The sequence below is a fragment of the Labrus bergylta genome, chromosome 18, assembly GCF_963930695.1.
Source record: "Labrus bergylta chromosome 18, fLabBer1.1, whole genome shotgun sequence".
Lineage (NCBI taxonomy): Eukaryota > Metazoa > Chordata > Actinopteri > Labriformes > Labridae > Labrus > Labrus bergylta.
The window spans coordinates 25,932,137-25,952,625 of NC_089212.1; the positions used below are offsets into that span (position 1 = coordinate 25,932,137).

Below are 20,489 nucleotides of genomic sequence, written 5' to 3' on the forward strand. Positions count from 1 at the left end.
CCACATGGTGACCTGAGTGAGCATCCACTCTAGAGAGGAGGGGGGGGGGGGAGACAGCTCTCTATGATGTTTAGAATTTAGACTGCAGTACCCATTTTAAACACTAGGTGTCAGATTTACAAATTGCTCCTTTAACAATAGACAAAGAATTGCAATTAACATCTTTGTTTTGGTCGACAAAACACAATGACGTCCACCTTCAATAACAGCTTCAGTTAAGGTTTTAGATTCTGCTGCACTTAAGTAGATATTGCACAGTCGGATTGGAACAAAGGGAATACAAGCTTTGTGTTTTAAAGGGATATCTGTTAAACCAAACAAAGCCTGCAGTAACGCGCAGAGGGAGTTAAAACACAAGGATGATGTGCACGAGAGGTAAAGGAGCTGAAGAGGAGAGAAATGGTATCTCAGTCTCCCCCTCCCCCCTCCATGATCTGCACCTGATTTCAGGACCTCAGCTACTGGATGCAGATTGGACATCCTCTCCTCTGTGGGTGGACGACGTGCGCATATGTGTGTGTGTGTGTGTGTGTGTGTGTGTGTGTGTGTGTGTGTGTGTGTAAGGGGGATGATATGACTCGGCGCTAGGACCGTGGCTGTGTCAGTGCGCCGCAAATCCCAGCAGAGAGAGAGAGAGAGAGAGAGAGACAGAGAGAGAGAGAGAGAGAGAGAGAGAGAGTGCCTGTCTGCGCTGCGACTCAACCCATCACCGGCGGGGGAGGCTGCACCTTCTGCCGAGCACGGACCTGAACCAGCCGGGCCCGCCTCCGGAGCCCTCCATATGGGCTCACCATGCGCAGGATTCGGGCCAACGCCATCGCTATTCTGACCGTCGCGTGGATCCTCGGGACGTTTTATTACCTGTGGCAGGACAACAAGCCACAGTCGTCGCCTTCGTCGTCGTCGGCGCAGACCCGAGGCAGGGGCCATGGGCTGAAGGGGGTCTCCGGCCGGCTGGAGATCCACCGGGACGACAGGACCATCCCGCTGATAGTGAGTGTGAGAGGTGGCGGGAGGGGGGAACGGTGCTGTCGCTGGAGGCGGCGAGCTGCAGGAGAGTGTGTGCTGCATGTTGATGTGTGTGAAACCTGGGGTGATGATGAGGATGGTGGAGGAGGAGGAGGAGGAGAGGAGGAGGGGGTGATGCACAGCTGGGGGGGTGTCACAGCGGGAGAATGTTCCCTTCTGCGGCTGTACACCTCCATCTCTCACCTCGCTCTCTGCAGCCCTGTCATTATTCTACAAGGCTGCTGAATAAGCAGCAGTGTGTTCCTGTGTCTCATCACGCCTATCGTGCCTTCCTCGAGCCTCACAGAACCTCGAGGACACGTAAGAGGCTTTCCATAAGTCCCGCGTGCGTCGTGCGCAAACGCCTCGTAAAACCACATCATGCTGGGAGACCAGTCTGTGGAAACAAAAAAGAGAGAGAGAGAGAGAGAGACACGCTTAATCTCTGCACCTCAGGGTGTCATTAAAAGGCCCGTGTCTGTTTTCTGCCTGTTGTTGCCTGCATGTGGTGAACGATGTGAGTGTAGGTGTGGTGGTGGTCGACAGGCTTGGATTGCAGCAACATCTCCAGGTTGCTACACAGCAGTGTGTGTGTGTGTGTGTGTGTGTGTGTGTGTGTGTGTGTGTGTGTGTGTGTGTGTGTGTGTGTGTGTGTGTGTGTGGTGCGGCTGTGGCCGGTTCCGTGTCAGTGCAGATTAGGAGGTCTGCTCTTTCTGAAGCATTCACTGTAAACTGAGATATGAGACCTGTAGTTCATGCTTTTAGCCCTGCAGGCAGACACAGATCTAATTCATTCATAAAGCCAACATGCAGGTTTTTTGTGATTCCACCCTTTTAAATATAAACTTTTTATAAACTAAATGTGTATAACATGTTTTTGAATCAACATGAGGATGTCTCTCAGTTTTGAAAAAAAGAGATTTCAGTTTTTACATTTACATGTACTTGTCTAAAATGATTAAAAGCAAACAGAATCACCTTTGGGATCAGTTTCCTTTCAGAGCAGAGCTGAAGATCTGCAGATTATTTCCTTGATGAAGCGAATCATCGTGCAAAGTGCTGAGTAATGACTTTTATAATGAACCCGTTGTTCAACATGTGCGTGCATCAGAATCAGGAATACTTTATTGATTCCCACTGGGGGGGTGGGGGTGGGGTGGGGGGGGGGTAAGGTCACATTTACAGATTCTCCAATAGTTGATCTCCCAATCTGTCCATGTGTGAATATCATAGAGAGAAACATTTGCTTTATAATGGAGAAATGAAGAGTGGAGCAACAATGTGGTTGGTTAAAATCTGCACATTTCAATTGTTTATTTGCTTTGGATTGAAATAGGAAAAACTAACAGCTAAAAGCTGCTCGGTGCAGTATCAGTGTTTATAAGAATAATAATGACAAATGGGGTCTCTCTGTGTGTTTTTATTTTTATTTAAGGAGGTAATTAACCCGTTAAGATCAAGATCTCTTTCATCTTGGTTGCTTGAGCGATGACTGTCTGTGTGATTATCATCTGTATATTTTTATTAATAGACTCAAAACAAAAGTAGGTTTAAATGATGCAAAGTGGACGCTTGCTGCAGTTCCCTTTATGACCACCGGTGTCACTCAGAATGCGCCGAATACCTTTAATGTACTCAACGTTATCTATATATTTATTTATTTATTTAGTTCTGATTTTACTTTTCATAGCTGTCAGTACGATGCAAAGGTGTTTACATGTCTGGATATCGCTTATTCACATTCAGTCTTTTGTTTTTGTTGTCGTAAAAAAAAGCGCGATGCCTTTGATTTAGCATTTTTTTTTATGAATTAGATTTTTCTATTTTATTCACTTTTCTGTGGCTGAGCGCATAAAGCAGATTAGCTTTTGTGATGACGGTTAATCACGTTCAATCTTTGGGTAATTTATTATTATCTGTTATTATCTGAGTGCAGTTCCCTTCACGGCCACTGGTGTCACTAAAGTAACAAGTTTCCTAAAAATCCACAAATGTCTTTTATTTAGTCGACTATTAGTTGTTTTTTTTCAACATTTTTTTCCATCCATCCATTTTCTTTTGCTTATGCGAGGTCGGGTCGCGGTGGCATCGAGCGTGGTTATATAACCCAGACTTCCCTCTCTCCAGCAACATCTTCAAACTCCTCTGGGGGATTATGAGGCGCTCATAGGCCAGGCGGGATTTACACTCATCAGCCACTTTATTGCTGCCTTAATTCTTCATGACAAAGATTCAACAAGGTGCTGGAAACATTTCTTTTTCAGATTTTGCTCCTTATTGACATGATGGCATCATGAGACGAATCTCCCGTTCCACCACATCCCAAAAGTGCTCTTTTGGATTGAGATCTGGTGACTGTGGACGCGGTTAGAGAACAGTGAACTCATTGTCATGTTCAAGAAACCAGTTTGATATGACATGAGTCATGTGATATGGCTCCTTATCCTGCTGGAAGTAGCCATCAGAGGATGGGTCATAAAGGGTTGGACATGTCCAGGATGCATCCTCATCAGGAGCCTGAACCCCCTCAACTGTCTCCTTCTGATGTGAAGTAGCAGCGTCTCTACTCCAAGCTCCGCCCCCTCTCTAACGCTGAGCCCAGACTCCCTCCAGAGGAAACTCATTTCAGCCGCTTGTGTCCACGATCTCATTGTTTTGGTCACTACCTAAAGCTCATGAGGTGAGGGGTTGGAACGAGGATCGACCGGTTAATCGAGAGCTTTGCCTTCAGGCTCAGCTCACCACTGCACAACCAGCGCCCCTATAGAAGTACAACGCCCCCCTCACTGCCCCCTTTTGATTCTAGTTTTCCAACATTTTCAGCATGATTCAAATCTGTCCGACGGACCGGCAATAATTGAGTTTAACTTTAGTCAAAGTTTGACATAAAAAGGGCAAAACGTTGCTGAGTAATGCTTCTGCCGGTCTAAAACAAAGCTGATGGCCAAATCCCTCAGTCATGTCGATCTAAACTTTCAGGATCTGATTGAGACAGCACACTGAAGCCTCCTTCACGATTCACAGACGTAGAAAAATGGTCCCAGCTGAGGTTGAGGATGTGTGCCAACATGTCAGGATGTTTCACTCCTGACAGCAGCGGCCTCATTTTAAAACGTCGTTCTCCACTTTTAATAATTGAGGGGGTGCATGCCAAACAGTGGAGCTGCTGCTCCCGGGCCTGCTTTAGCATGTAGAGAGGAAGCTGTGGTCTGCAGCAGAGTGTGAATGTGGCTCCGATCAGAAGATGAGGGAACCACTCTGAGTTTGAGTGTTGTGAAAGAAGAAGAAGACGAGAGATTTAGTTTACAGGTCGATGCTGCAAACTGCCCGAGGTCTGTAATCAGATCGTTCTTTGAACAGTAAACTTTGGATTTGAGGGTTTTCCAAGTTTTTTTTCGATCTCTGATTTGCTCTGCGGGGTCGTTCACCTTTTGTCACCAAACTGAGATTTCCTCGCTGCAGTTTGTTCTGGAAATGTGACCCTCAGCTCAGACTGAAGGGTGCTTTCTCTCTCTCTTTGTAACTGAACCCGTATTTTCCTTTTTTTATTCTTTCTTTTCCTCTGACTTTCTCTCTCTCATCCCTCTGTCTTTCTTCATTTTCATTTCCTTTTTTCTGTCCTCTTTATCTTTGTTTTTACTCGTCTTTTATTCTGTCTTCCCTCCTTTCTTTCTTCTTTTCTTTTCCTCTGTCCATCTGACTTTCTGTCTTCCTCTGAAGAAGCAGAGCGGCACAACTTTCACCAACATGCATGAAGAGTGAAAGGCAGCTTGAAGAGGTCAAAAAGCTCCAGCAACACTTTATGAAGATCAACTTTATGAACGAATTAGACCGAAGTCTTTAGGTCTAATCTGTTCATAAAGTTGATCTTCATATTCATAATTAATTGGTCTTATATAGCACTTTTCTACATACTCAGAACAGTGAGTGAGTTTTTAGGGATTTCTTGAAGAAGGTGAGTGTGGGGGAGTCTCAAATGTTTTTTGGGAGTGAGTTCCAGTTCCTGTCCCCCCAGGACTGATAGTTTGTCCTGCAGGGAGGGGGGGGGGGGGTTTGCATCAGTCATATTTTGACCTCTTCAAGACTTTTCTTTCTTCCTCTCATCCCTCATCTTATCTTCATACCTTGTTAGTCCTTTTTTATAGAATCTGTCTTGTCTTTATTGTCCTCGTTCCTTCCTTCATTTTCTTTCTTTCCTCTTTCCCCCTGTCCCAGCCTCCTGCTCTCCCTTCTTGTTAAATCTGTTTTACCTTTTTTATTTAATTCATTCCGATAGTTTGTCCTGCGGGGGGGGACAGGAGGTTTGCATCAGTCATATTTTGACCTCTTCAAGACTTTCCTTTCTTCCTCTCATCCCTCATTTTATCTTCATACCTTGTTACTCCTTTTCTAGAATCTTTATTCCCCTCGTCCCTTCCTTTATTTTCTTTCTTTCCTCTTTCCTCCTGTCCGACCTTCTGATCTCCCTTCTTTTTTCTCCCAGTTTTATTTCTGTCTTTCTCTCTACTCTTTGTCTCTTCTTCTTTATCTGCTCTCTGTTTCTTTCTTGCATCATTCCCGACACTCCTCCTCATGTGTAGTCTCCCGTCCGTCCGCCTTTCTTTTCTTTTTTCATTGCTAAACTCAACTTTTGGTCCATTTCTCTCTCCCTCTCTTTTGGTCTCTTTGCCCGTTCATTAGCAGCATTAATGACATCATCTTAAAATCTGTTTGCAGCCGCTCCACTTTCACTCTTCTCCTCATTTCCTCTGCTGAGTGCTTCTCATTTCCCAGCACCACTTTCTCTCTCATCCTGCTGAGCGTCTGTGTGTGAGCAGAGCGTTAGTATTCAGGAGTCTCTCTCTCTCTCTCTCTCTCTCTCTCTCTCTCTCTCTCTCTCTCTCTCTCTCTCTCTCTCTCCTTGACCTGAACATCTGCTGTCACCGCTCTGAACAGGAGCAGCGGCCATGTTGTAAACATCTGGCCACATGAGCCACATGCAGTTTGTCAGTTTGTCTTTGTCCTCTTGTGTGTGACTGAGATTTTTTTTTTTTTTTACAGTTTTTACAGTAAATTATCGTCCTCAGAATCAGATCCGGCTGTGTCCGTTTGTTCGAGCGCTTCAGACTTAATGTTGAGTAACTTTGCAACTATTTCTCGATTTGTAATGTAACCGTATAAACACTTCAGAGAACTGGGTTAATGTGCCGTTAAACAATCTCAGGGGAATGAGAATCAGCTACATTTTCCAGCCTCCACCCATGCTGCAAAATTGCCAAACACTACACGCCCTTTGTCCTTTAAACTTTGATTCAAGCCCTGAATATTTGTCAGCATGTTGCAAACTTAAAGCTTTATTTCTATTGTACAAAGTTACAGATCTTCTGCCTGTTTTCCTTGGAGCCCTTGTCCTTGTATCTAAGGGGGCACTTACACTTTGCAATCTGTACCGTGCCCGAGCAGGTTTGACCCCAGACAATTTGTTTGACTAATGTGAGTGCTCAAACACAGGCCCGACACACTTAGAGGAGGATCAGTGTTATCAGATGGAAAATACCGTAATATCGTACTGCAGCTCCAAATGATCGGATGATTTTACCCCAAACTACCGTAAAAACACAGGACGGGACCTAAATACCAAACTGAATGGCAAAACTATGCCCTGCTCACCACATTAATGTTACTAAAAGTTACTAAACAAAGAACAAACAAATGAAAAACCTGATTCTGCTGTTGTGATATTTGAATCCCTCTAAACTGAAGGTTTGCCCAACAAAACACTGGACTTGAAAAACTTGCCAGTTAAAGTGTTCCTTGCAGACGGGAACTTTTGCACAGATCACAGGTGTCACTTCCTCTTTCTCCTTACTTGGTGTAAACTTCTAAAAGGTTTCATGTTTATGATCGCCGCCCACAGACACCATGATGTAAGACGTGATCTGCTGTTTTATGTTTACTCACTCATTGATGATCTACTTTGGACCCGGTCGTCTCAGATTTATTAAACAGTTTAGTAAAGACTGCCACCTTTAACGTTAAACTGCTCAGGCTGACTTTCACATAAACAAATCAAAAACCACAAGCAAACTATTTCCAAATAAACAAAGAAATCAGATCAGTGCGGAAAAAAACAAATTCATCAAACAGACAAATAAATGAAGGGAAAAAACTCAACACACCATGGTTGAAGACTGTGTTCCCCCGGCGTCTTCCACAGTTTCACACTCACACGGCGTCCTTCATTATGTGTCTCTAGAGAGGCGAGGTCAGAAGACGCTGTCCTCTTTAAACACCAAGAAACTACCACTAGAGACGGCCAAACTATTTACATTAAAATAAAATAATAACAGTGTGATTTAGTATAAAAACAGAGATGAGGAACATGTGAAGAGATCCCGATCCGGCCTCTCAAACCGAGCACTACGGCGTGATCTGACATGACGTGCGTTCTCCTTCTGTCATCACAGACTCCGGGTCACAGCCGGGGCCTCGTCTCCAGCCAATCAGTCAGATTTGACTTGTTTGTGATCCGTCTTTTCATTCGCCTTGAAAGAGCCAGCAGACATGTTCATCTTCCAGACGAGCTTCATATTTAATTCAGTGGACCGAGCCGCAGAGAGCCTTCTGTTATTTCTGTCTTTTTCAATCCTCAGAGAACGATTTCTTTTTGAGCCTTTGAGACGCGGTGATACTCACACATCACCAGGTGACGGAAGATGTACGAGTCGAGAGCGAGTGAAACCTCTTTACCTTCTTATGTTTCTGGAATGAGACATTCTGATTACTGATTTACTCGACTGCATTATTAATCATTAAAGAAATCATGACCTCTCAGACACATGTAATCTAATCTCTAAGTGATGGTGATTCATTTGCTCCTCTGCGTTCAAAAACAAGCTGCACTCACGTCAGGGTGTCCCACACATAGACACTCCAACGGGTCGGAATATAGGGCTAATTGGGCGGCTATAAATATACCTAGGCGGCCTGCCCAATTAGCCAAATATTCCGACCCGTTGTGATAATTGAGATGCAAGAGATCATTTTTTTGTGGAGCCCTGTGTCAGCTAGGTGATTTGTTTTTGAGCTACAGCTTTTGAAATTCTGCAGGGCCAGAATATTGCAGAAACTCTACAACCCTCAAGTCCATGTGTTTGTAAAAGTGTTCACATGAATGCATTCTTCATTTTGATGAACACTGAAAGAGATTTGAAAATGACACAAAAAAAGGGCAAAAGGATTAGCTCATTCATACACCAACGACAAAGCAGGGGGAGCCACTTGGAGTTAAGTGTCTTGCCCAAGGACACATCATACATGTGGCTGCAGGAGCTGGGGATCGAACCCCCGACCTCACAGTTGAGAGATGACCGACTTTCCACGGCCACCCCTGTAGTTCAGTTGGTAGTTGAATTCTTACAGGCAGAAAAATCGAGATTCACGTTTTAGCCAGAATCGTTCAGCCCGAGTCAGTACTGATGTTGAGGATGTAAAGTTGGGTGATGGTTAAAAAGCTGCAGAGGCGGTGTGCATATTTCAGCACAAACCTTTTAGTGCAGACATGAATTCCTAGTTTAGAGAGCGATATACCAACAAAGAAAAGAGGGGAGCAGATCAAGGAGAGACTGTTTATGATTAGAGAGTTGTCGCAGGGCCAATGAAGGTCACTGGACTCTATGGCGCAACAGGCAAAGTGGGTCTAATCTTTGTGTCTACAACTTGGATTTGTTGGAGTTGTATCTCTTTTTTTTCATGTAACTAATGGAGAAATGTTGTGTGCGGTAAATGATCTCCAGACTTCTCTAACTTGTGCACAAATAAGACGTGTAGGCAGATTTAAAAAAAGCTTGTGAAACGAGTCGTGACTGCTGTAATTAAACATTATAATTAACAATTTTCTTTGCATGTAGAAGAGTGATTTAATTAGACATCTACTGCTCAAATTCTAATTGCTTATTGAATACAGAGAGGATAGCAAATTACATTTCTTGATTGCACTTAAGTGGAGATGCTCTTGAAGTGAAAAAAAGGAACACTTAGCCGTCATTTGATGGACAACGGAGACGTTTTTAAAACCGTGTGTGCAGCATAAAGAGACTTACCGTCGCACACACTGAAAACCTGAAAATGTAAAACAGTGTGTGCCAACATAACGCACACATTAATTCACAGATGGGATGAAAATAAGCATCTCAATTTGCACCATTTTTTCATTGTCATTCTTGTTTTGTCAATGTTTACATTTTCAATAAAGTTTGAAAAATAATATTACAGCTTGATGCTAAAAAATGTTTCTAGTCTCTCTAATAAATGTAATTTGTAATGACAAAGGTATAGCAGAATTTAAAAAATAAATAAATAAACAATATTAATTTAAATATTTTAATAGTTTACGCATGATGGGGGGCGTGGTCACTTTGATTGGCAGGTGTCTGTCACGCTAGCTTGGTCAGAGCCGTTGGCGCCTTTTGTGGATTGCACATTTCGGACACATAACCGGCTTCCTCTACGGTTTAATGTACTGATAGACCGTCGAATCAGTCTGTGCTCCTTTTCTTTCGGTAAATGAACGTCTTGAACATGTTAGCTGCACCAATTAGCATCAGTGTCGGAATTAGCCTAGCCTGGTTCGTTTTTCACCCGCCGCTCTCTCCTCTCCTAACGCCTTTTTCTCCGTCATTCACAAACATAATTAGAAGCTAATTCTGAAGGAAACACGGTTATTAACGAGCTTATTCGCCAACAAGTTAGTTAGCCACGGCTTCAGACTTAACTGTGATAGCTCGCCGTTTATTAACCCTTCGCTAACTAGCTTAAATATTGACACTTCCAGTTCGAGAAAAACCAACATGGCGGCGGAGTGCCCGGAAACTTCAAGACGGCGATATTGAATATCTTTTTTTAGTTTTAAATCTGTGAAGCTTTTTTTGGGACAGAATCCATTTATGATTTGACGGCTTAAATATCTGTTTGTTCAATTAAAATGCTGAATAAAGATAAAACACATTCCAGTTAGGGCTGGGACATCGAGTTTTTAAGATATATCGATATATTTTCAAACAAGATAAAGGGTAAGACGACATCGATAATATGGATTTAGTTTATGTTGCATTAAAATAACGTTACAGAGGTGCCAGGTCACCTTCTTCTCATCTCACTGATGATGACTGACTGTCTGCTCCTCCTCTCGCTCTCTTTTATTGGATTTAAGGAACATTTTTATTTTATTATATTACTTTTTAAATTCACAAACAGGTCGTTTATTTTATATCAATACAATATCGAGATATGAGTTTTGGTCCATATCGCCCAGACCTAATTCCAGTAGGTGTGGTCATCTGATGTGTTGAAAACAAGCAGCAAACGTGCAGATTGGTGACGTCACTCGGTCTTCTTCCATTAATATTTACAGTCAATGGTTGAAAACCTTGAAACTGTCCCACTGCTTCCCCGGAGAGACTAAACATGAGGTTACTCTCACCTGAACCTGGTCAGGAGCGTTTTATTAAATCCTCCATCTACACTGACCTTCGCTTTAGCAGCCAGAGCAAAGCCTCACCTCCACTTTTATATTCTCTTTCCCATCTGTCCATCTCGCTGTGGCTTCTCAGTGACAGGGGAATACTCTCATCTAATTATTATGTATCCGTTTTAACCTCCCTGTCATCCGTTCCAGGTTTGCCAGAGTGTTAAAGCTCCTTACTGGGGAAACCCTTAATTACTGAGGATTTGTAGTGTGTATTCGGATTTCAGCCTGTACATTTTGCTCTCTTTGCCCTGGCGCTATTACCTGAATAAGAAAGTAGAATTTACATTTTAATCACTCGGCTGATGCAAGAAGAGGGAGCTTTTATTCTCAGACGGGCAGCGTTGCAGCCGGGTTGCAACGCAGATGACTGGACTACTTCAGACACATTTTTGAGGATGTACAGGCGGAACGTTTCGTCAGTTAATCTTGTCTGCAGAGGCTCCGAAAGTGGAGCAGAGTGTTCATTAATCTAGGATTTATTTTTTCTTCTAATCACACTCGCCCTGTCTGAATGTCAGAGTGTCCTTGAGCAAGACGACGAACCCCAAAATTGCTCCAAATGGCCGAAGCTAGCACAGCACATTGCCATGCCATGTGAGGGAATGAGAGTCCATTTCTAAAGCACAAGTTTGCCAAGGCTAAAAGGCTTTTTATTTCCAATAATCAATGATTAAATCAGCAGATAAACAAGTTACAAATATGATGCTGTGCTCTGTGTTCTGCCTCAGTCCAATGTTTTCGTCTGTCATGTGCTGACAGAGAATCCAGAGCAAACTGTCCTTGATCATTTATTCAATCAAACAGCGGATTTGAACAAACAAAATTGGCTTTTTTGTGGAACAATATATCAAGACGGATGGTTCAAAAAGCAACATGCCAAAAGTTCCCTTTGTGCGAATGTGGCATGTGGCTGTAGATGTGGCAGAATAACAGTTTTGTTGACAGAAGTGACGACAGTGACGGAGAAGTGTTGACACCAAAAACAACTCAAGCTGCTGTGTTTGCTGCTCTCTGTGTTTACAGGAGACACAGAGAGTGGATTTGTGTTTGTATGCCAATTAAATCCCTCAACATCTTTAATAATGTCTCCCCTCTTCGACTAGATTTTTTCTAGAAACATAACTTAGGTTTAACTTCAAAGACTTGACATGACAACATTTGACCTTCATTGGCTGCCATCATTTACAGATCAGTACTTTTGTAACTGACTTGTAATTCTGGAGTGAAAATGTTTAAACATCTAGTCAACTAATTGCTCACATCCCTAATGTGAACATTGTGTTTCTGCAGGTGACCCAACCCCCGCGGCCAGATGCACAGGGGCAGCTGCTGGGCGCCCTGGACGAGAAGGCCTACCTGGTCGGGAAGCAGCTGAAGCCGGGGGATGATCCGTACAGAGAGCACGCCTTCAACCAGCAGGAGAGTGACCGGCTGGGCAGCGAACGAGCCATCAGAGACACCCGACACTACAGGTGAGCGAGGTTAACACCTCAGCCCTCAGGTGATTTCCGTCTGTCTGCACAAGGGGGTAATCTTTGTTTAGCTGCACGACGATTTAGAGTTCAGAATGTGTCCTTGCACTCATCGGTGGTTCAAGGGTCAAATAGGGAGATTATATTGGAGAGTCTTAACCTGAGCGTCCTGACTTCTGGGTTCAGTCTGGTCTGTATCTATCAGACGCAGGCGAGGAGACGAGAGGCTTATGGTGAAGAGCTGGAAACATTTAGGATAACTTAAAAGAACTGTGGACTAAAATATTTTAGTCTCTGACGTCCCTACTTGCTACTTTTATACTATTTTAAACCTAACATAAAGTCAGATAATGTGCCATGACACGTAGCATTTAAAATGGATACTGCAGTCCAACTACGTCCAACTTACTATGTTTTCATTTTCTAACCTGATCTTACTGTGTGACAACTTCCGCTCTCTTTCAGGTGTGCGTCTCTGAATTATGACACAGACCTTCCAGCCACGAGTGTCATCATCACTTTCCACAACGAGGCTCGCTCCACTCTCCTCCGCACCATCAAAAGGTAACGAGGTCAAGCACAGACGACCTGATTTACAAAGCAACAACGACTCTGACTTACACCTTCTTGTCTTTCTAAATCTCCCTTTCTTTCTGTTTTTTTTTAGTGTCCTGATGAGAAGCCCTCCATCCCTGATTCAAGAAATAGTCCTGATCGATGACTTCAGCTCTGACCGTGAGTTTCTGCTTCATTAAAGCTGATTAAAGTTCTCGTTAAGCCATGAAGGACACTGATGTTTTGGGGTTTTACAATCACAAAAATGTCACACGATATGACTGGATATTTGAACGCAGCTATCATATTTTCTCAAATAGAAGAACTTACCAGGTTTTTTTTTAAAGCAGGGACTTTTTCCTACAAATAAAATGATTTTTTAATTAATTTGTCATTCCTAACTGCAATAACGGCATTACACCAAAGGTATCTGGTACATCACAAAAGAAGCTGCCAGACTATCAAAGAGGAAGAAAAGTAAAAAGTTCTCCACAGGGAGCATCAGTGTCTTTCGTCCTTTACAAATATCCATCGATCTCTGACTGGTCCAAAAAGTTAAAATATTATACGCAGATATCTCTGAACACATGTTCAACCTGTAAAGGGTTCACATGAGACAGCCTTGACCGTTTGTGTCTGTTAACAGAGACTCTAGACTACTGTGGATGTCGTAACTTCTCTGATAGACCTGAGAGTTATAGCAACAACAGGCTTCATGATCCAATGTCACGCTTTTGTTTTGCATCACTTCTGTTCATATGTTTGTACTTCTGTCAGAACTGAGAGCAAACGCTCTCTCTCTCTCTCTTCCTTTTTCTCTGTTAACCTTGGAGTCTATAAGATTATGATTCATTTATCATACACGTCTTTGTTACAGTGTTGTAAAGTATCTTTTAATTGTTCTGATATTGTGAAGTAAAGGGGTACTGAATAGTCTTCACCACCCATAAAAACCCCAGCTGTTTGGAGCAGAGGCTTTAAAACCGTATGTAGGCCGTCATGCATGGAGATAAATTTGACAATTTTTCAGAGAGGTGGCTTCTTGAAAAAAAAGTCTTGTGGGCACGCCGGGAATTTGGATTCCCTGTGTTTTTTAAAACGCTGGGTGCAGCCCCACGGTGCCAGGTGTGAGGCTCTCTTTTCATTCGTCCATCTGCTCTGAATATGTGTGAGGCAAATATCACACAGGAATGTTCCAGCAAACTAGACCGCCAAATCTTGGGAAAATGTAGGTGGCGGAAAATGCCAAGAGACAGGAGAAGCTTTGAAGATGTGTTACACTGGTGTCTGATTCCACAGAGCAGCAGACTTTGAATTAGAGCTCCCTGAATATTGAGCCGTTTGGCCGCTGACAAATGATACTGATAAACATAAGGATGTCAAAAATTGTTGAAGCTTTTTTGATACTTGTATGAAAACAATCTACTCCTTTATTTTATTGATCGGTAGAAACGGAAAGTATCAAAGTTGTAAAATAAATTCAGATCTCTTGTTGAATTTTAACCAAAAACTGCCGCAAGCAAAACAGAGAGAACCGTTTCTCACAGCCCGTCCTAACAGCACGCCACACAACCTCATCAGCACAATCAGCCTGATTCTATTATTTCCTATTTGAGTGTCCTGACAGCTCAACTTGACGCGGCTCACCGTTTCTACCCTGACTCCTCATTTCTTTTTTCCAATATGTCTCAATGTCCCTTTGGATTTTTATTATCCATCGTCTTTGTAATTTTTAATCCAACAAGAAGGAGTTCAGTGATGACCATAAGTCGAGTTGCAAGTCTTGGACTCAACAGTACGACATTAAATTAGCATTTAAGCTTCATCCTGCGCACATGTCAGGGTAAAAATGAAGTTGCTACCACCATGAGAAAAAGCCAATCAACAGACTAATTGATCTTGACATTTAAAAACTAATCTGTTAATTGCCCCATAAACTCCTGGTTTTATTGTAGCAGACCAGAACTGTGGAATTAAAGGATAACCATACTTTAGTAATTATTTCCCTTTGTCAGCTCAAAATAGGAGAATTAAATGAACTCATGCTGCACGCTGTCTGCTGGGCCTCCTGTAATTACCACCACATGCATCTTCAGTCTGTGGGAAGGGCACAGTGACCTACATTCAGTGTGTGCGTGCTCCTCGTGCACACACACACACACACTCAGCGGTGTGAGAGCTGGCCAGACATCTAAACAGTAGTGCCTGAGCGCCAGCAGCAGCCGGAGCTCTATTAGCTCACTAATGCCCTGTCTGCTCTCCCTCTGCTGCAGGCAGAGTACCTGAACGCACCTTGAACCGGCAGCACAGTGAATTTATACCTGTGCTTGAGCGAGACGTTTGACCGGCTCCCTGTTTTTTGATTTCTGTTTTCAGCATCAGTTGTCATGGAAAACTTGTGTCTTCTCAGTTTGCGGCTTTCAGTTTTGACTGTAAACCAGTAAGTCTCACATTAGCCGACTATTCTGCTTCTTCCAGCTCTTCTTGGTGGTCTCTGCATGTTGCCACTTTCCAGTTCTGTGTCTCAATAAAAGTCTCAATAATCCCTGCTAAGTAATGCACAATGAAACTGCTGATTTAGTTTGAGTTTTTAAAGGCAGGAGGCCGTTAGTGCTCTTCAGAGCCTCAAATCACAACAAGATGTGAAAATAAAAATGATTGTTTTCCTAGAAATCACACAAACAGGGAAAAGTGCTCGCTCTTGTCTGTGTCTTCATTTTTAATAGTAAAGATACTGGTTTGCCTTCAATAGGAGAAAGTTAGTTTGAAGCTACATTTCATCTGCAAAACAAAAGAAAACAGTGAAGCATATAAATAATTCAGGCAGTCAGGTGAGTCAGTGAGAGTGTGAGCTTGTTGGTCAGTTGATCCGACCCTGCAGGCAGACGGCTGGTGTGGGTGGAGGGGGGGGATGGTCAGCAGGAGCGAGGAGGGATAGACCTGCCTGAGCGTAATCCTATTTAGGCTTGCCTTAATCATAAAGACACCGTCCTTAATCACGGACGGTGATCTTTACTCCCAATCCAGACGACAGCATGTGACAGCAATTGTGTGGAGACGAGAATAGAAACCAGTTAACAGTCTGTGCTTCTGGGAAACAAACCCGGTTAGAGTCCAAGCAAACAACAAGGTTCATGGTTTTGTATTGACATTAAATCATGCACCATGTAAAAACAAAGTAAAGCTTCAAAACTCTGACTTTTCGATCACTCAGGGCCCGTGTTCCTTTATGTGTTTTTAACACTGACAGCGTTCATGACCTCAGACTCAGAGCGCTTCTTATTGGTTACGAAAGTCAACACTTAAATCCCTCAGTAGCGTCTATTTTAAATAGCTCCATGTGCTTAATATTTGCTTTTATTCAAGATAATATCAAGAAAACACGTCTTGACATCAGCAGCAGCTCTGCACCTGGAAACTGTTTCCTGGACATCCACGCTGCCAAGGAACAAAACAGCCATAGTGGACACAGGCCCTTATTCAAACTCATGTTCATATTATTTTTTAACTTTCTTATTATGACTTAAGTTGTTGCTGTTTTTGTTGGCTGTCAAAGCTCTTTAATTCTACTGAGCAGCAGTGCATTATGGGAAAGGGGCTTCTCTGACAAAACCCTTGAACCTGTCCATTTTTAACATTCAGAAATGTGGATTAAAAACATCGAACAGTATGAAGTTGCACTTAGTTATATAATGCATCCAAGCACACACACACACACACACACACACACACACACACACACACACACACACACACACACACACACACACACACAATCTGGTGAAAGTATACAACATCTGCTCAGTGGGAGTGACCTGTGACTTTGTGCTCTTCTTCCCTGAGTGGTTAAAGCCCCCTCCTCTTGACTTTACACACACACGCACACGCACACACACACACACACACACACACACACACACACACACACACACACACACACACACACACACACTCTCTCCCCCTGTGAGACAGCAGCTTAAATACAAACAGGCAGGTTTGTAAACACCACCAATGTAATCACGGAGGATTACAGCGTTTCATGCTCGTCTCTCAGAGGCGCCATGACTTTATAGAGGGGGGGTCTGGGGTCCGCTTGAACTACCCACAATCCCCCGTCAGGATCACACTCACTCTCTGCTGCTGATGCTAATCCTCTCAGAGGTGGGAGTGTACCTGTGTCTGTAACTTGTGATGACGTCTGTATGTATGTCGGGGTTTCTGATATCAGAAGTTATTATATATTTTCAAATCATCAACCAAGAATCCATCCGGCCATTACATATACCGCTTTCCAGTTCAGGGTCGTGAAGGGCTGGAGGTGATCCCAGCTGTCATTGGGCGAGAGGCGGGGTTACACCCTGGACTGTTCACCAGCCAATCACAGGGCTGACATATAGAAACAGACAACCAGCCACACTCACATTCACACCTACAGACAATTTAGAGTCAGCAGTTAACCTAACGAGCATGTCTTTGGACTGTGGGAGGAAGACGGAGAACCAGGAGAGAACCCACACATGAACGAGGAGAACATGCAGACTCCTCACAGAGAGACTCCTGAAGGACGGGGATTCAAACCAGGAACCTCCTCACAGAGAGGCTCCTGAAGGACGGGGATTCAAACCAGGAACCTCCTCACAGAGAGGCTCCTGAAGGACGGGGATTCAAACCAGGAACCTCCTCACAGAGAGACTCCTGAAGGACGGGGATTCAAACCAGGAACCTCCTCACAGAGAGACTCCTGAAGGACGGGGATTCAAACCAGGAACCTCCTCACAGAGAGACTCCCGAAGGACGGGGATTCAAACCAGGAACCTCCTCACAGAGAGACTCCTGAAGGACGGGGATTCAAACCAGGAACCTCCTCACAGAGAGACTCCTGAAGGACGGGGATTCAAACCAGGAACCTCCTCACAGAGAGACTCCCGAAGGACGGGGATTCAAACCAGGAACCTCCTCACAGAGAGACTCCTGAAGGACGGGGATTCAAACCAGGAACCTCCTCGCTGTGAGGCGACAGCGCTAACAACAGCTCCACTGTGCAGCACATCAACTAAGAATCAGGAAACAATTGTGTAACTTAAAACAAATGAAACAGCAGGGGCCATCTTTTGTTAGAACAATAACACAAACTTGGATAAAGACTTAAACATGACTCTGAATGAAAAGACGGATTAAATTACAGAAGAGGAATCAGCATGAGCAGCCGTGTTAGTGACTGCTCATGTAGAAACAGGGTGTGGACACTGGGAATGTGCTGCTGTCTGTCTTTATTTATGGAAAAAGAGGATTTGAATTTCATTATGCAGTGAAATGAAGATCTTTTGTTTGAGCGCTCTGTCCCTTCTGTGTTTACATGTCTCTGATTGTGAAGGAGCACTGATGGATGTTGTGTTTAGGTCATGTCATAGAGCCTTTCCTGTGGGTGTTTGTGTGTGTAAACATCTCCTTGTGTGACTCTGTTTATGTTTGTTTATGCGGGCTGCATCCATGTGGCAGTGTGGTGTGTGTGAGAAGATGAGAATAATAAAAATGTTTTTCTCAGTGCGTGTTCTAACATCCTCTTTTCTCTCCTCTTCTCTCGTCCTGCAGCTGAGGACTGCCAGCTGCTCTCTCAGATCCCCAAAGTGCGCTGCCTGAGGAACGGCAGGAGAGAGGGTGAGTCTGCAGGGACGATGGGCGGGGCAAAGTGTTTCAGTGAAGAGGGATCGGGGTTATAGATGTGACAATGTGAAGGGTTCTTTAGCAGTTAAATATGATGCTGTAGACGTAACACATTCTGTATAAGTGAGGGATTAAGATGGAGAGTTAGCACCTTTTGATGGATGCAACCCGATCTGTTCTACATAATACAAAGAAATTCATTAGAACTACATACAGAGGAAGAATATTTGTGGTTAAGTCATGAGACTATAGATGGATGCAAGGTAACGACTGCATCAGAGCCAAATCAATTTCACTGTTTACATCATGTACCGTTAAACAAAAATGGCTTTTTGCTCTCAAAGCACCTTCAACCTGCATCTTTATAATGGCCACCAGGGGGCGACTGCACTGGTTTCAAAAGCTGTTTTCACACATGCACTCAACCTGCCCTGTCTTACATGAGGGGAGGGGATCTGAGTATTTCCTGCTGGGGACATGAGGTTAAAAGAATGACACCAACATGATGGATGAAGCAACAGAGAGTCCGCTATGCAACGTTTTAATGGGAATATTTGCCTTTAAATCAATGTTACCTGAAGTACGACACATTTACAGAACATACTGGAGAACAGAAAACATAATGAAGACTGCACATGTCACATGCAGACAGTCTGTGGTCTTGAGCCGGCCGCAGGATGTAAACATCACCGCCCCCTCTCACTCCTAGCTCGTGGTGAATTTTCCTGAATATTTCATGCTGCGTTCTCACAACAGCAGAAATCACATCACAACTCTTATAATCTGAGCTTTAAAAAAATATGACATGTCAAGGTCTTTAATACCAAAAGAGGGAATAGTTCCCCATTTGACGAGACGATATAAATCAGAGGTTCACCCACCCACAAAGACAAACAACGCTCTATAAAGTGTGCGGCATGTTTCCTCGTTGCATCTATGTATGAACAAAGGTTTTAGAATGAATCCCTGTTTTATATGAAATCCTCGACCTTCACATATCAACGCTCAGTCCAACAAAAAGCAGTAAGAAGCCGTGTTTTGGATTAATTTGGATGTCTCACATTAATCCCTCTTGGTGACTGGGGGGATGCTGCCTGTGTTGCTGCTCTCACTGCAGACTAAAGACTTTGTTTGGGCTTACCAACCACATGCTGACAAAACATGAGCATATTGGAATCAGGCCGCCACCTGAGGAACACGAGCCACTGTGAGCTCATTTTTTAAAAAAGTCACCAAATCCACGGCAGAGAATAAAACAAGAAGAGCAAACTTAATCTGTTTGTTAGCTTTTTGTGACCTGTAAGAAGGGAAATTAATTCTGTGTGTTTTTATCTGGACTAATCTATAACCACAGAGGTTTATAACAAACAGACTCACAGTCACTGTTGTAATAGATTTTAATATCAGCTTGATGTTCTGCAGCTCCTAATGGTGTCACTCCTTCAGGCATCATCGACTTTCTCCCCTTTAATGTGACAAAATGTTGCAGCCTGAGGTCATCAGGCGCTGGCGCATTAATAATAAATCGACCCGCAGTCACAGCAAACCAACATGAAGAGGCAGGCTGCTGCTGATATCTGATCTGCGTCATCTGAAAAGTCATCTTTGAGTTTTTCTGGTGTTTGAACTATTTGTATTCTTATGTACATATTAGTTACATCAGTGCTAATTCAACAGTTTTCCTCCGTTATTCTCAAATCTCTGTATTTTAAAATCTTTGTTTACAACCTTTATTCGTTGTCTCACATTGTTTGAAGCTTTTTGGCGGGCATGAATGCAAAATAGGATTTATGTCTCAACTGCAACACTTGGAGTTTGTGATGATTTGATTCACTTTTTGTCCATAAAATTGACTTAGACAAACTCTTCAAATGTTTGTTTTTTTCAGCCAACATAAAAGAGAGACGAACGTAAAAAAAACATTTTTTTAATAACACAGAGAAGAGAAAGCGCCCGTCTTAGATAAGCTCAATTATTTCAAAATAGTTGGCAGCTCTGTAGAAAAAGCCGAGAACACATTAAAGCGCTTTAATTCAAGAATGCATTAAGATTTGAGATTAGGTTTGGTTTTAAGCTCAGACCAAGGTGACTCCTCGGGATCTGTAGATCTCAGCTCAACCAGTTTGGTTAATTTCCTACCAGGGTCACATATTAAACGTCTTATCAACCAGTGTAAATAAGTCTCAGTGCTTTCTGCTTTCTGTACTCGTTGTTTGCGGCTCTCTGATCCGCCTCCCTAACAAACTGCGCCTCTGAGAAGTTTGATTTTAAAAACATGTCAA

General features: G+C 43.2%; 1 protein-coding gene across 1 annotated transcript in view; it reads left to right on the top strand.

The window, feature by feature from the left end:
• The first annotated feature begins 621 nt into the window (after window positions 1-621).
• Window positions 622-20,489, top strand: part of galnt16 (UDP-N-acetyl-alpha-D-galactosamine:polypeptide N-acetylgalactosaminyltransferase 16) — a 35,370-nt gene continuing 15,502 nt past the window's right edge. The window contains 5 exon segments of the mRNA XM_065966662.1: window positions 622-993; window positions 11,807-11,988; window positions 12,454-12,552; window positions 12,656-12,723; window positions 18,136-18,201. Coding sequence (XP_065822734.1) covers window positions 793-993; window positions 11,807-11,988; window positions 12,454-12,552; window positions 12,656-12,723; window positions 18,136-18,201 — 616 coding nt within the window. The 5' untranslated portion in view covers window positions 622-792.